The sequence below is a fragment of the Castanea sativa genome, chromosome 4, assembly GCF_040712315.1.
Source record: "Castanea sativa cultivar Marrone di Chiusa Pesio chromosome 4, ASM4071231v1".
Classification (NCBI taxonomy): domain Eukaryota; kingdom Viridiplantae; phylum Streptophyta; class Magnoliopsida; order Fagales; family Fagaceae; genus Castanea; species Castanea sativa.
In genome coordinates, this window is record NC_134016.1 from 49,487,382 (window position 1) to 49,503,921 (window position 16,540).

The following is a 16,540-nucleotide window of genomic DNA, read 5'->3' on the forward strand; positions in this document are numbered from 1 at the left end:
CTTCAAGAAAGCATAAAAGGACTAACATATGAATGTGATAATGGTATATGCCACTGTTTAGAGCTAGGAAAATGTTGAGTCAAAAGTACATTACAGAACAGAAATTTCACACCACAAAAGAATAGCACATCATAAAGCTCCAAGTTGTTGCATCTAAAGGGTGGTTCAGATAAAGCATATATATAGTTTTTACATCTCTCTCTCCTTTAAAAAAATTATTAGCAGGTAAAGAAATTACAGAATTGAAAAGGTCAACAAAATTTTGCACACTAAAATTCCATGTGACATTAGGGAGCTATTGAAGTATAAAACCAACAAAGTAAGGGGCTTTCACCAAGTATGTTGCTGTCATAAAAGACTAACCATAGAAATTTAAAAATATGGAAACTTTAGTATTACTTAAAATCATCACAACATCACAATGCAGAATCCATTATAGTTACTCTGAGAAACATAAGGGTAGTGTGATTATGTTCATAGATGAAAGAAATTCAATAACCATCCATCTCAACTTTAGGAAAAAAATGAACAAAAAAAAAATACTTAAAGATCATCAACAAGAGAATCCGGATTCATTATGAATCAAAATTAAAAGAAAGTAATACCTTAATTTACTCCCAATTATGAAAGGGAAGATTTTGAGGGGTTTGATTTACCTGTGATCCATCAGACCCCATGAGAAACATTCCCTGGCAATGTACATTATTACCACTGCCATTTGAAACCAGAACTGAATCCATTGGCTCTAAAGTCCTGTCACCATGTAGGCTTGGGCCTAAAGGCTGCACTAGGGAGGCTGAGTTAGGATGCATTACATGGCTCAAATTGAGCCCGGATGACTGTGACTGAGGTGATGACAGAAGAGAGAGAGCACAATCCGAGTCTTGGACTCGAGCTGTTAACCTGTCACAATACATCTTTCTCCTAGCCTCATCACTTTCCGAAGCAATGGTCCTCAGAAGTGGCTGGCAGACAGGAGCCTCAAGAGATAATTGATTGTTGAGCAGGGTGCTGCCATTTTGCAAGAATGAGATTTGCTTCCCCCCTCCTATATAGCTGCCAGTGCTAGGGGATGATCCAAGACATAGTTTCTGTTTATCAAGTAACTGTAATTGTTGCTGCTGGTTAGGAAGCCTAGCATCTGTTGCAGTGTTGAGAACTCCCGCCCAGGCAGGGCTCATCACAGTGGTGGAGGGATATACATGTGTACCAGAAAATTGTATGAATTGGGGACCTGAAACAACAAAAACCAAGCTTTAGTCCTAAAATTTTTTAAGGCAGCTATGGATCTGATAGAATTAGGAGTATCTAGTTTTTTGGTGCTTTTTCCAAAAATATTATTGCATCCAAATGGATGCTTCTAATAAGTCAGAATCAGTTTTGGGATTAGAGCTACCTGGGTTTGTAAACTGATATTAAAGCAGCTTTGAAGAAGTAACTAACTGTAAACATATTAAAAGTTACATGCTAAACATGCATGCAAGTTTCTAATTCATGTTGGACTCAATGACCTCAAGAAAATCTGCAGTTAAAATGATTTCCATTTGAAAAGAGCCACTGTAGAGATTGAAAAACATTTTGGTTATCATAATTTTGTCTATTACGAAAAGCCAAAGAATGACACACATTGAACTGACCTCTAGAAATGACTCTAGTGGCCACTAGAGTCATGAAATCTCACCAGCAATCATAGCAGGCATTGAAGCACTCAGCTGAGTGGATATTCAGCATAAAGAACTTTAGTCTTTTAGAGAAAATTACATCCTAAAAGCTTTGTGTTTGTGTGTGTGCAGTGCACATGCCAATTCAGAGCTGACAATGAGTTCAATCAGCCATCAATCAAAGCCAACCTTGGTAATTAGACAAATAGTTCCCAGGTCGAGACAGGGGTTCTGGCTGAGGCTTTCTTCGCCTTCTGTTGTGTCCATCAAGACGTTTCCTGCAGCTTCTCTTCCCTTCATCAAATTCCTCCAGTGAATGGAACCTACAAAAAGAATGATGGAATTATTTAGAAATTAGGCTTGCAGGGGTAATGGTGCAGAAGATAAGGGGATTCTTTGCATATGAAATAAAGAAACAATCAATTATAGAGATATCAATTCAATCTAAAATTGAAGTCTTTCATATGTACATGAGAAGAAAAATACTTACTCAATTAAGCCTTAGTCCTAATTAAGTTAGGGTTGACTATGGATCCTCATCACCTAATTGAGGTCAACCACATGTATTCTTTTATACCATTCTATCAAATCTAAAATCCTGTTCTCTTTCACCTCCCAATTTAACTTATAGATGAGAAGAACAATGTGAAAAAGAATCTGAGCTATGGATCTATATCAACTAATTAAGGTTGGTGACTTGTATTCTTTTATGCAATTCTATCCCATCCAAAATCATATTCTCTTTCACTTACCTATTTAACTTACATGAGAAGAACAATCTGAGCTAGTCATCAGCAAGGATTTTATGAAAAAACACTACTTTTGAGCATATAATACTAAACAAAATTTATGTTAGAGGGGTGAGATTAGTTAGATGAACCATCCAAAGTAATGAATGGTCAAAGAGGGTCAAGAAAACAAAAAAAAATACGGACCTCAATATCACACAAAAGCTGAACATGGCAGAGTGCTCCTAGACATTTAGATAAAAAAAAATATAGCTCGTTATTAACTTCAGTCTTTCATATGATTTCACTTTTTTTCCTTAATCTTAGCAGTTCCTTGTATACTAAGCTAGTCCTTATGAAGCTATTATATTTATACACAGAAAGCATACTCCTATCAGAACCTGGCTGCTTAATTTTACACCTCTAACAAATTAAGACCAGAGATACTCATGGCAAGAGAACACTAGTAAGTAATAAAATTAGTCCACACACTTTTATTGACTATTAGGAAATAGTATATTACAGTTATATTAGCTAAAAGACTACAGAACACACCCTCCTAAAAACAAATTTAAGTAATCAACAGCATAGCTGATGTGACTTTAACTAGGAAAGCACTAACACCATCAATCATATAATACCTGCTACACTGCTGGCAAAATCTTTGCTTCTGGCCACAGATGGTTACTTGTGCAGTCTTTGAATGGAGCTCACACACCTTGTGGCGCCTATGGTAATCTCTGCAAATACTAAGGTCTGAAGTGCATCCATCAACTAGGCATGACACCGGCTGAGTTCCATTATTGGCTGCTCTTGCTCTCTTCGATGACCCTGAAGGTGGTGATGCCATTTTTGAGACTCCAGGCTCCTTCCATTTGTTCACTGACTCATTGCCTGAACTTCCCACCTGACCAAGCTTCAAATCAACTGAAAAATCCCCCCTTTGGGCTCTATGATCTCCAAAGCTACTTGACCCACTAACTGTTTCTATGTTAGGAAATGCTCCTTGTTCCAATTCTGACAAATCCCAAGAAGGTGGTGCTTTCAAGTTCCAGTCCATACAAACTGTCACTTCAGATTTCTTCTACTTCTCCAAACACCTCTATTCACCCCCACAACCCTTTTAAGCTTCTCTTTTTCACTATGAATTTGAGGCACCCTTAGAGAGAAATTATTTCATGACAGCATCAAACAAAACAAGAGCAACAAGTCAAAAATTACAGTCTTTGGAGAATAAGCACTATGTTAGAAATTAAAAAATTTATAAAAACCATTAATTTCCATAAATCTTTTATTGGGTACCTTCAGATTGTAAAATTTCAAGGAAAGCAACAGTAGAAAGTAAAAGGAAAGCTAGAAGTGAAACAATAGGAATCTTTAAAATGCATCACAAAATTTTTGTTTTCCTTAAAATAAAAGCCAAAAAAAATAGTAATAATATAAGAAAACATATCAGAAAGTTACATTTTTTTTTTAATTAAAAAAATAACTGCTAAGAATAGAAGTAGAGTATCAGAGAGACTTCCAAGGACTTTGGAAGCTAAAAATGAAAAGTACCAACCAGAAATAAAGAAGTAATATAACAAATAAAGAAACAGCAAGAGGAAAGAGGTGAGAGAGAGAGAGAGAGAGTACTTACAGTTACAGACAATTACAGCAAAATGAAGACTGTTTGCTATTTCCAGCCACTCATTCCCTGACAAGGATTGCATTACAAACTTTAAAGTGGCAAAGTCAGTTTTTTTTTTTTTTTTTGTTAACACAAAAAGAAAAAAAACAAACTTGTAAAAGAGAATCATTCAGTACTGTACCTGTTAGCACAATGCAATTGAAGGTTTTTTTTTGTGCATAGAAAGAGAGAATGGATAATGTATTGAGATGGGTAGAGAATATTGAGAGAGAAAAGATAAGAGAGGAAGTGTGACTGTGTGAGGAGCTATAAGTCTATATAGCTAGATTTGTTGGGTTTTTTCTAAGCAAGCTCTAGCTTTTTTTTTTAATATTTTCTTTTTCCATTTAGGGTTTTGTTTGTTTGAATGGATTGTTGGTAGGTCTTGAAGAAAGGAAGGAAGCCAGGCTGTTGTTGCTTTCAACTTTTGTTAAGCCAAATAAAAAAAAAAGGAAGTACAAGGATGGGTGCTTAAGACAAAGCATGTGGTATTGTGTTTCACATTTCATGGCATGTCTTTCTTTTTGAGTTTCTTTTACTACGTGGGTTTTGGGAAGCATAGGCCACGCTCCAATGGGAGAGAGTGGGAAAGCTACACTTCAAAATTTGAAACCCCATCTTGAAGCTCAAAGGGAATTGGAATTGGAATCTAATTTTAGTTGCCTTATACTTTTGATGGACTATCTGCTCACTCTAATGATTATTTTGGTGAGTAACGCTACATACACACAAAAATGACAATATTTTTGGCACTCATTGATGTGGTAAGTTTGTACTGGTTCTCATCTCAACTCATCATTGATATTACTTTTTAAATTACTACTAATAACATGTTATATCAATAGGTATCTTATTTTGTTGTCAAATTTGTTGTGTCGGTCATTTTTTTCTAATTCTGCAGGGGACCCATAATGTACGCTGATTATTTTGTTGTCGATCTTGTTGATGCCTACTGATAGCTTCTTGGGACGGATTACAAGACGCCCATTAGGGATTCATTCAAGACATCCATTATCAAAAGCTGTTTAAAAAGAAAATACACTTAACACATCCGATAAAATTAGAATATACTAAAAAAGGGTTGATTCTCACAGTCATTTACATTACTTATTTGCATTTTAAATATGGATACTAAATAAAAAGATTATATCCGAAATTGTGTACGTTGTATGTGTGGAGTGTACATCAACGAGTAGGTAAGAAGTGAGAACAATTTTATAAGAATAATTCATAAACAAATTGTTTAGTACTACATTCTTTGTTGAGCTGCATCTGCCTAAAAGTTGAACCTAACATTAATTTTGCGCATATTGAGATGAAAAGCACCGGTTGATAAAGGGAAGCAACCCTTTTCTTATATATATAATATAGAAGAGAAGCAACGCATTAAGCACAAAGCAAGAGCAAAAGTAGATTTGTGAATATAAATTAACCCCCCCAAAAAAAACATTTTGAGTATCTTGCAAATTACATATCCTTATTTGTATCTATTTATATAATAGAAATAAATTTTTTTGATTTTCCTTTTTTTTTTGCGAGAACTAATTAATAATAATAATAATAATAATAATAAGATTCTCTAGTGTCCATTTCTGTTTTGCCAAAATTAATCTTATTATATACTGTACTAGTTTAAAAATTAATTAGTGATGACAAATTGGTGATACTGAATTGATTCTATTTTGATAACATAGGGCACGCTTTTGCTACAACTAACACAATATTGTTTTTTTATACCAAATTCGAAATTTAAAACAGCAATGACTTCCATACTAATCATATTTAATTAACAGTTTCCAATAGTATTTTTTAATCATCATCAAATTGACTTATAACACATGGTAATGATCTGTACACATCAAATTTAATTTCCACAGGCGCAACATGATTAAGTTTTCATAAAATTATAGTACTTTATATGCCCCAAAAGACAAAACCATATGCAGTTTTCTTATAATTATACTGGTTTAATGAAGGTGTCCTGGAATACTGTGCATTCTAGTAAGGAATAGCTAGCTAGCTTCTAGTACTCTCGTTGTTTCACACAACGGGCATCGAATTAATGGTTAATGTCGCATTCCACGAAAGAAAAAACAAAATGGGCTGCAAAAACTAGTTGTATTATGTAATGAACACTGTTCAATAGTTGAAAAGTTGCTATCTTTGAAGACTTTTTGAGTTCAGCTGGTGAGTAATATATAGCAAAAACAAACAAAAACAAACTGGTAACTATAATAGCGGCTGCTGGGAATGCTGTTTTTTCTTTCCCTGTATTTTTTGTAATATATATTGACAGTGTTTGTATAAGCTGTTGAATACCTATGTTTTAAGTTTAAAATGAACATAATTATTAAAAAAATAGTTTAAAATGAATATTTGTAAAATTATTACGATATGTTGTAGTTATAAAATAGAATTTTAAAATTTGAAAACACACTCTTTTAAACTCCCAAAATACTTAACCAAACAAATAAATAAAAAATAACCTCGGCACACTTTTAATGTAGGCACCAAATTCCAGCCTTTCTGTACGTTTTTGCCCATGTTCAGCAAATGCAAAGATGTTTTTTGACTTATCCATAACTATTGCTCTATTCTCACAATGAATGTATGAACCAAAATCCAAATACAATCATAAATATCCTAAAATTAACTAGAATAAATATAGTATAAGTAATCATGTATTTAAATCAATTAAATTGCTCTTTTTTTTTTTTAATCGCCTCTCCTTTTACAGAATAATTACTATTTTTAATATATTTAAATGACGATAATAAAGTTGAATTTTTATAAAAGAATTAACTATGAAGCGAGCTCCATAACTCAAAGTTGTCACCAAATGCAGACATCCTTAAACATTATTATCCATGCTTCATCAAATGAATAGGTGTCTTATGACTTATCCAAAAAAAAAAACTAGTAATTTATTCCCAAAATTAATCTATTAACTAAAACCCGATACAATTGTAATGATTTAATATCCTAATTTCTTTTTTATAATTCAATAGTACAATAGAGAGATTTGAACCATCATAATCATTCTTCTAATATATAATAACCACGTCACAGGGTTACAAAATCCTTGACTAGTATCTGAATTATCCTTTTTATTTTTATATATATTTAAAAATTGAAAAATTAATATGTTAATGAGTGTATAAATACATTTGTTAAATAAAAATCGAATGAGTTCTATTGCATTAGAAAATAACAAAAACTAATAAATAAACCTTCGTTTTACTGGAGTGAGTCCAAAAAAAGAACTAATCCATTTGTAATAACCAAAACATTTTGTACTATTTAACTAGGCCATAGAAAAATAAATAGGCATATGTCAAACTAGTATGCAATTTTGTTCTATTCATATATAGTTGAAAATTGACTAGCCGCATTGGTTGGCAACTTTTTCCTTTGTAATTGGACGAGAGACCAATGCATTTGGAACTAGGAAGCTGGTTCGTACCCAATGAAACCAATTTGGGCCACTTGTTATCAATTTGTGGTCCACACTTTGATCAATTAATTGTAGCATGTGGACTTTGGGAGTCGAACGTGGTGCGTGAACAGTATACATATGACGTAAACCCAAAATAGACGTGCGCTGTCAAAAATGCACAATAAAATGATGTCACTGATAAAAAATAATTAAAAAGAAAAAGAAAAAAGAAAAAGATATTGAAAAAAAGATTTGATAGAGTTGTTACCCCTCTCATCAAATGATATTTTGTACCACTCATAGCTTCTGTTTGAATACCAATTAAAAATAAAAATTATTTTATTATTTAGTTTATTTTTACTATTATTGATGGGCTCTACTTACTTTTTAGTGCTATTTATAGATCATACTATATTATTTTAACTAACTTTTATATTTATCTGCAGTACTTTCAATCAAAAAATTTCAATTTCAACAAAATAAGCAGTATTCAAACAGACCCATAATTTGATATTTTAGGTGAGTTTTAGTTAGTTGAGTAAAGTCTATGCCGTGAAGTAAGAGATTTGGAGATCGAACTCTGTTTATGCCAAAAACAGATTAATATATTGATCTAATAATAAAGAGTAATCATTACGAAACAAACATTATAGATTTAAATTTTTATCATATCTCAGAAAAAAAAAATTAGCATCTCATTAATTATAAAATAATATTAGGTTCATACATTTCACTTTTAAAAAAGGGGGTTATAATTAATACAAAATTTATTACATAAATCTTATATGTATATGTATCTGTATCAACTTGCAAACACAAACAAAATAAATAATTATAAAACGTTTTTATTATATTATTAATGTGACACTAATTATATTATTATTATATTAGTTAATAAAGTGAATACTTACTATATACTCAAAAAATATTTATTATGGTTTACTCTAAAAAAAAAAAAGCCATTTAATGCAATTATATGGCTAGCTTTTTTTTCTTCTTTTTTTTTTATAAGAAAATAATATGGCTAGCTTAAGCTTAAAACAATATACAAAAAAAAAAAGGCAAGGCAAAAAAATACAAAACCTACTTATGGTTTCCATGCAAGACATGAACTTCCTTTAAAATTTGAGTCTAACACTTTACTCTAGTCCTCAATAATATTGTTTATGCGTAAACCATTAAAGGCTCGTTTGGTAGAGGAGTTTGAGTTAACTTGTTTGTAGCTTTAAAAATACATGTGGGTGAAAAAATGTGTAAGGTTGTTTAAAATTTGGTAGAGTGGGTTTGAATCACTGTACCAAACTTTGGGTTTTTCACATATTTAGTGTGCGTTTAGGATTGCTTAAAAAGTCATTTTTTTAATTATTCACCTTATTTTTGCTACTGTTCATGAGTTCCGTTACAATTTTTTGTACTATTCATGAGTTACACTATTTCAGCTACCATTTAGCTTTATTTACATTAATTTCATTAAAAAAAAAATTAGCTAAATAAGTTATTTCCAAGTAGACACTTAGGGTTTGTTTGAGATCTGCTTATTTTGCTGAAACTGAAAACTTTTTACTAAAAATACCGTAGATAAAGGTAAATTTTAGCTGAAATAGTATAATGAGATCCATGAATAGCACTAAAAAGTGTAGTTGGCTCATGAATAGTAGCAAAAATAAACTGAATAATAAAATAATATAGCTTTTTAATCGGTAACCTTAGTTTGCATTTGGATACCGCTTATTTTGCTGAAAACTGAAAATAATAAAAAATTAATTTTTGAATTACTATTCACACAAAGCTTATTGTAGATAAGCCGGAATGCACTGTTCATGTCTCATGAACTGTGCAAGAGGCGCTGGACTTAAAAAAAAAGAGCCAAAAACGCAGAACAAATTAAACGCAGACACAAACGTGAACAAACCAAATGGACGTTTAATACAAAAAGGCCATCAAAAATTATATCGTTTAATAAATATTATGCAAATAAGTTACCGAAAACGACGCATACCAAATCGATTTTAATGAGAAAATTACAAAGGATTTTGGGTTTTTTTTTTTAATAAAAAAATTAAGATTTAAAATTTTGTATAATTTTAGAGTATCACATGAAGAATATTCCAAGATGTGACGTAACTTTGCTTTTAACATTTTTTTTTTTTTCCCGGTGGGTAAAAATTGTGAAAAGATGCTACAGAAAAGAGAGACAGGACCTTTAAATCTGCAACAACCGGTGTTGGCAGCTGTAATTGCCATTGTTTATAGTGGGGCCTACCACTGCTTCAAAATTAGTCATGAGCACACAGTAGAAAAGAACAAAAAAGTAAGAAAGAAAACAAAAAACTATCTTAGCCTTTCGCTGTTTATTACTTGACGACACGTGTTACAAGCCCAGATCATTCAAATATTAATGTATTATTGTTGTTGTTTTGTAATGTCGGCATCTCTATCCCTATGATATGAGATTTTTTGTTTGTCCTCTTCTCCACATCTTTAAATTCCATAACAAGACAAAACATAGAAGTAGGAGAAAAATAAAATAAAATAATAAACAACAAACAAGGCCACGTAGTAATCAACATTAATATCAAGGAAAATTTTTTAGTAACATAAATTATTTCACCAAATTTTTTTCCCCAATAGTTTTGATGTGACAGAGTGAGCTGTAGAGAAAAAAAATAAGGTGTGTATATGTCAGTGATAGATAACCATACCACGATAAAATTGTGATTAAAAAGTTGAGTGTGACCGGTTGAGAAAAAATAAATTAATATATGTAATTGATAAATAATTATTCATAATTTATTATGTTTAAATTATAATAAAAAAGTTGTGAAATTGTTTGCAATCTTATAACCACTTTTAGTATTTGTTTAGAACAAGCTGAAAATTTTAGATTATTTTTACTACTAATTATAGATTTTACTGTACTTTTTAATATTATTTATGAGCCTTAGAGTATTACTCAGCTAACTTTTACTTACTTTTGTTTAACGTACTTTCATTAAAAAAATAAATTCATTCTCACAGTAATTCTTTTTACCCCTTCTCTTTAGTCACCTTGTCCTTTATCGTAAGAGGGATAAACGTGGTTAGTTAGGTTGGGTATTAAAAATTTAAATTTATTCATTCCATTTATTTAGAACATAAATCATGCATGAGCTTCTCATCAAAGAAGACTGTATGTTTAAACTTGATTAATCTACTTGTTAAATAAGCTTAAACTTATTTATGAATTACTTTATTTATTTATTTATTATTTTTCATATATAGTACACTCATGACTAAAATTTATTTTTCCTTAGCAAATTTATGAATTTTTACTAGTAAAGGATTGTTTATATTATTGATCAATTGTAAATAATAATTTGATATCATACGAATATATTTACAAATTTGTACAATCAAATTTCATGTCTATATAATTATATTTTTAGACTATTATATATATAAAAATATACTATTATATATAGTTAAATTGAGCATCACATTCACAAGCTTATTCACGAACACATTATTATGGTCAAGCTTGGTTCGTTTAATAGTCGAGTCTAAAGCTAGACTTGAACTTTTGTCTTATTTACTAAACAAATGAACATAGATAAGTTATTTTACAAGTTGAATTTGAATTATTCATAAACACCTTAGTTGGAGTACAACCCTATATTATAATATCAATAATCTTATACACACAATAAATTTCGTAATTATTTTTAATAATCGAGTTAATTAGTAGATTGTGACATGATTTTTATTTGGATTACTAGTAACTCATTTTTATTATATATTAATCACAATTTTTCACCTCAATTCTCATAAAAAATTGTGAAATTTGTTGTGTATCATCACATTATTGAGTGTCCATTTGGTAATAAAATGTCTATTTGGTAAGAAATTTTTAGTAACGTTATTTAAGTGTTATGAAAATACGTATAAGTGAAAAAATATTGTAAAATAAGTGTATTGTTATTTAAATAACGAACATTATTGTTTAAATAACAGCATAAAACAAGCCTAAACCTTTTTGCTAAATATAAGATAAAAAAATTTATAATTTTTATATGAAATATGTGGCAATAAATTTACACTTATTTTATATTTTAAATTGAGACAAAAAGAAAAAGTAAATATGAAAAAGCTTTGGACACTGATATTGATACTACAATAGGAGAAGACAAATTGAGGTAAGAAAAATAGAGTTCTTACCTGTCCTTGAAAAACTTGGAGGCTATGAGAGCTAGTCTAGCAGGTTCAATAGGAACAAATTGGTCAATTTGGCTCACGGATATTCATGAAAAACTTCACTTGGAGGCTATGACAGCAACTCCAACAGCTTTTGCAGGATCGTATTTGTCAATTTTGCTGGATCCAAAGTCCAAACTCGATGATGCATCTGCGTAGATAGATTGTCTTTTCATGTCACTGACATTGATACTAACAGTGCGGAGAGGAATGCCGGAAAGGGCAGGGATGCACCGCCCCTGGTTTTGATATATACTTAACATCCTATAAATACGAAAGTTATATACATTTGAAGGCAAAAAAAAAGAAAAAAAAATTAGAATAATGTGAGTCTTATTTAATAAAATAAATAAGAGGAATTGTATAAAATTGATCCTAAAATTTATAAAGTTGACAAAATACTGATATAAAAACAAATTTTGGTGTTAAGAGGCATCTTATGGTGCTCGTTAATACAATCCATATTTTAACAGGTTTTATGACATATATTGATAAACCATTTTAGAAAGAGAAATGCTATATTCATAATATTTTTATAACAAATTTTAAATGGTAAGTTGTTATCGATTGTAATAGGTTGGTAAAAAAGTAATTTAAGTTGTGGTTTCAAATTATAATTAATAACAACTTATCATATATGATTTGTTAAGAAAGTATTGTAAAAATGTTGTGGACGTAATACTTTTCTTTTAGAAAACCTTTTAATGAAAAGATGAAAAAGTTATTAAATTTTTTAACAATTTTTCAATTTTTCAACAAAAGTTTCATAAAGTGAATTATTAATGTGTGCTTTAAGGACATACATTAACCGGATAAATTATAAAAATTAATTTCATCCACAAACTAAATGGTGTGCACAAAACAAAATTTTAATATAAAATAAATCTTCCTAATGTGAGTTGGGTTTGAAAACACAAGTTTAGGCCCCTAAAAGTCTAAAACCGCTATCTATCAATTTTAATCAATTGACTAATTAGGTCCAATTCATTAGTTAGCCAATCACTTGTTGCATTGAGAAAACTTTTTATGAAAAGATGAAAATGTTATTAAATTTTTGATAGTTTTTTTTTAATTTTTCATAAAATTTTTTCTAAAATGGATGATTAATGTGTAGTTTAAGAGTATATATTAACTAAATAAATTGTGAAAATTAATCTCATCTATAAACTAAATGGCGTGTGCAAAACAAAATTTTAATTGTAAAATAAATCTTCCTAATGTGAGTTGGGTTTGAAAACACAAAATTAGGCCCCAAAAAGTCTAAAACCGTAATCTACCAATTTTAAGCAATTGATTAATTAGGTCCAATTCATTAGTTAGCCAGTTACTTGTTGCATGGGGAAACGTAAATCAAAGCAAATCCTAAGCACAAGATATGCTTAGGAAAGAAAAACCTACAACGGGAAAAAAATAATAATTTCGTGGCCTAACATGCTAAGAAATGAATTCATTAGAAAAGATAATTGTGTTATAATACACTTGCAAACGCTCCTAATCTATAGATGTACTTGTACTTGTAGTAGCAAATTCCTGCTATATATTACAACTTGAACTTCAGCTTCTGATTGGATCCTCTTAAAATTTCGATTACACTATTGCCAGTTATTTCTTTCTTTTTAGCCTAATAGACATTATTACATATTGATATTTATTTACACCAAGTCACTCTACGTCTTTTTATTTAAAGATTTTCTATTAACAACATATCACATGTAATGGATATTATATATATAATTTGCATTAAAATATTTTTGAAAACATAATTTATTTTGAATTTGAAAAGTTTTAAAATCAACCGAATTAATGTAAAATTAAATGTAATTTATCCATCATGCATGCTATTTCACACCGTTTTTACTTTCTTGTACTATACATTATACTTATATTATTATATTATTAATAAGTTATTATTGTTTGAGACTTTATGTCTAATAAAGGTACACTAATAACTTTATGCCTTAAGGCCTATTTTATCACTAACTTCTTTACTGTACAATTAAAAACTGTAGCAACCTTATGCCTTATGCCTTATGCCAATTTTATCACCTCTTGCACAGAAAGACAAACAAACTGTATAGAATCTTATCTCATACATACTAACTATAGCGACCTGCCATTACTATTATCTCTCGCAATCTTCTTATAAACTTGTAGACAAAACTCTGTCAGCTCCATTTGCTTCTTCTGGGCTCTTGCTCTTCTACCACCAACTAAAATAATTGATTTCCATTTGCTACACCCACAAAAAATATTGCCATTTCCTTGAAAATGAAAATGGTGAATGAATTTTGATGAATTTTTTAACTTCACCAGCAAAGTGTTACATTCATTGCCATTTTTTTGGATTGTGCCAAGAATATATATATATATATATATATAGATACTAGCCAACAAAAATTTCTCTCCTCCCTTGTTATGTAAGATTATAGCTTGAGCTTGACTTAAGAGGTCACCTTTTATTAACATTTATATCTCTCAACATACCTATAAACATATGTAGATAGACTTATTGCATGCGCGGATACACATAATTAATTAAAATAGACTTATTGCATGCGCGGATACACATAATTAATTAAAACGTGTTGTTTTTTGAAAAACTTTTATCGAAAATTTAAAAAATTTTACAATATTTTCAATTTCTCATAAAATATTTTCAAAAATAGATGGGTTAATGTGTGTCCTTAAGGCACACATTAACCGGACCCAACTCTACTTTTTTTTTTTAATTTTTTTTATTTATAGAAAAGATAAAGATAATTTTATTGCATATTTAAAAAAGAAAGTACATATTCACCGAACTCAACTCTACTTGATTACAATATCTAGATACTAGCCAACAAAAATTTCTCTCCTCCCTTGTTATGTAAGATTATAGCTTGAGCTTCACTTAAGAGGGCAACTTTTATTAACATTTATATCTCTCAACAAATCTATAAACATACGTAGATAGACTTATTGCGTGCGTGCGCAGACACATAATTAATTAAAACGTGATGTTATTTTTGTTATAGTCAAAATTCATTTACAATTCTCTTTGAATAAATTTTAATAACTAGATAAACTTATAAAATGATTAAAATATCATTTTAAGCCATATAGTAAGCATTTCATTTGTGCATTTAAAATTTTGGGGTTCAACTTAAAAATAATATCAAATTATAGTTTATTTCTTAAGTTTATTACCTACACACTTTTTTTTTAATGAATATTAATGAATTTTATCCAAAGAATTTGAGCTCCTAACACTATTGATGATGGAAATTTAAGTTTGATAAAATAAAACAAGACTTTTCTGGCACTTTTGTGATGATGAATTCTCAGGACTCAAGAGATAATAACAAAATTTAATATTAAAAAGAAAATAAATCTATCAGTACGACATAAAAGGGGCTTAGGTGTTAAATTTTTTTTGGCTCGACCCCCGCCGGCCCCTGCTAAGAAAGACAAACTGCGCAGAATTTATTATCTCATACTGATGATACAAATCAACAATAATAGCAACATGTCATTGTACTATTCCCTATAGGAAAGCTATTGCAGACCCAAACTCTAACTCAATCCACTCACTTGCTCTGGCTCTAAATCTGCTACAAAACTAGAGTACAATAGGTATTAATTGCCACCTGTTTCATCCCCACGAAAAGGTTGGTCCTCCTTGAAAGTCAAGGTCAATGAGTTTTGATAAGTGTTAAACTATTGCATCAACAAGTGTTACATTCTAGGGAAACCAAAACAAGACCCCCACAGAGAGAGTTGGGATATAACGACAACATCATGTTGAATCTTCAAACTTTTCTTACGTGACGGAAAGAAGAAGGTATCTTATATATCTTGTCATTTATAATCATCATCTTTTGGAACATGTCGATCTATAATTGAGTGGAAGTCACATATGAGAGCGATATATGATATATATATTTACCGAATGTATAAGATAATTATTGACTCTTTTTGGAGAAAAAAAAACCATGAAAACTTGCAACATGCATGAAGTTTGTCTCTCTGTAGGATTCAATCAACACTGACTATGACAAATACATGTTTCATATTAATAATCATTATTAACCTTAATTATTAATGCATTAGGTACTTTGAATATTCATGAGAAGTTGTATTCAGGTCTGTCTGTTACACTACTCAAATCTATGTGACTCCTAGGCTATTTCCCTTATACGTACATGAATTGCCTTATCATATTTTCTTATATTGAAATTTGAATCCATGGTAAGAGAAGAAAGACTCAAAGTTCTGACTTGAACAATTTGAAGTCTAAGCAGCAAGGTCATGCAAGACTAGAGACCATGACGAGAAACACAAAACAAAATAAACATCAAGATCCTGGTAAGCAATTATTTCCCACCTACTGAAAACTTAAAATGACATATTCAATTCAACTTAAGTTGGGTGCCCCATGATTCTCAGTCGATGCATTTACACTATTTGTAGCTTCAAATTAGTATTTTCTATGGTCAATATCTTTTGTGATTTTCACTAGTAAAAGTTTTTGTAGGATTAAAGGCTTTATTGTGGACCGTTGAGAAGGCAAAGACTTGGCTTATTCACTCAACAAACATTTCACTTGCTTCAATGTTCTCTAGGTACTTTAAAAGTTTCATGTGTTTTCGTCTTTTTTTTTTTTTTAATGAATGTAATAAGCCAACAGTTTTGTAATTTAATTGACACATACTCATACACAAAGTGTTTGGAGATGTAGAAGAAAATATTCGAATTGTGGAGTTAGTAGCATATTATAACTATCTAAAAAAAAAAAAATGTAACAGTAAAAATAAAATTCAATTTTATTTTAAGTGAA

General features: G+C 30.2%; 1 protein-coding gene across 2 annotated transcripts; it reads right to left on the reverse strand.

The window, feature by feature from the left end:
• Positions 1 to 367: 367 nt before the first annotated feature.
• LOC142630479 (squamosa promoter-binding-like protein 13A) lies at positions 368 to 4,507 on the reverse strand. Of its 2 annotated transcripts, none has more exons than XM_075804480.1 (5): positions 4,201 to 4,507; positions 4,029 to 4,107; positions 3,031 to 3,548; positions 1,851 to 1,984; positions 368 to 1,234 (listed from the first exon to the last, which is right to left on the reverse strand). In XM_075804480.1, the coding sequence occupies exons 3-5, from the start codon at positions 3,447 to 3,449 to the stop codon at positions 612 to 614; spliced, it is 1,176 nt and encodes a 391-aa protein (XP_075660595.1). In that variant the 5' UTR covers positions 3,450 to 3,548; positions 4,029 to 4,107; positions 4,201 to 4,507; the 3' UTR covers positions 368 to 611. The 2 variants fall into 2 exon arrangements, with proteins under 2 accessions (XP_075660595.1, XP_075660596.1); XM_075804481.1 differs by having other exon boundaries at positions 4,029 to 4,085; positions 4,201 to 4,320.
• Between the last annotated feature and the right edge of the window lie 12,033 nt (positions 4,508 to 16,540).

Bases quoted from the DNA above. Each gene is read 5' to 3' on its own strand.
- LOC142630479 (XM_075804480.1), bottom strand. From the start codon at position 3,449: ATGGACTGGAACTTGAAAGCACCACCTTCTTGGGATTTGTCAGAATTG. The intron at 1,985-3,030 runs GTATTATATGAT...TTCTTTTTGTAG, and splicing joins TTTTGCCAGCAGTGTAGCAG to GTTCCATTCACTGGAGGAAT. The intron at 1,235-1,850 runs GTTGGCTTTGAT...TTGTTGTTTCAG, and splicing joins CTATTTGTCTAATTACCAAG to GTCCCCAATTCATACAATTT.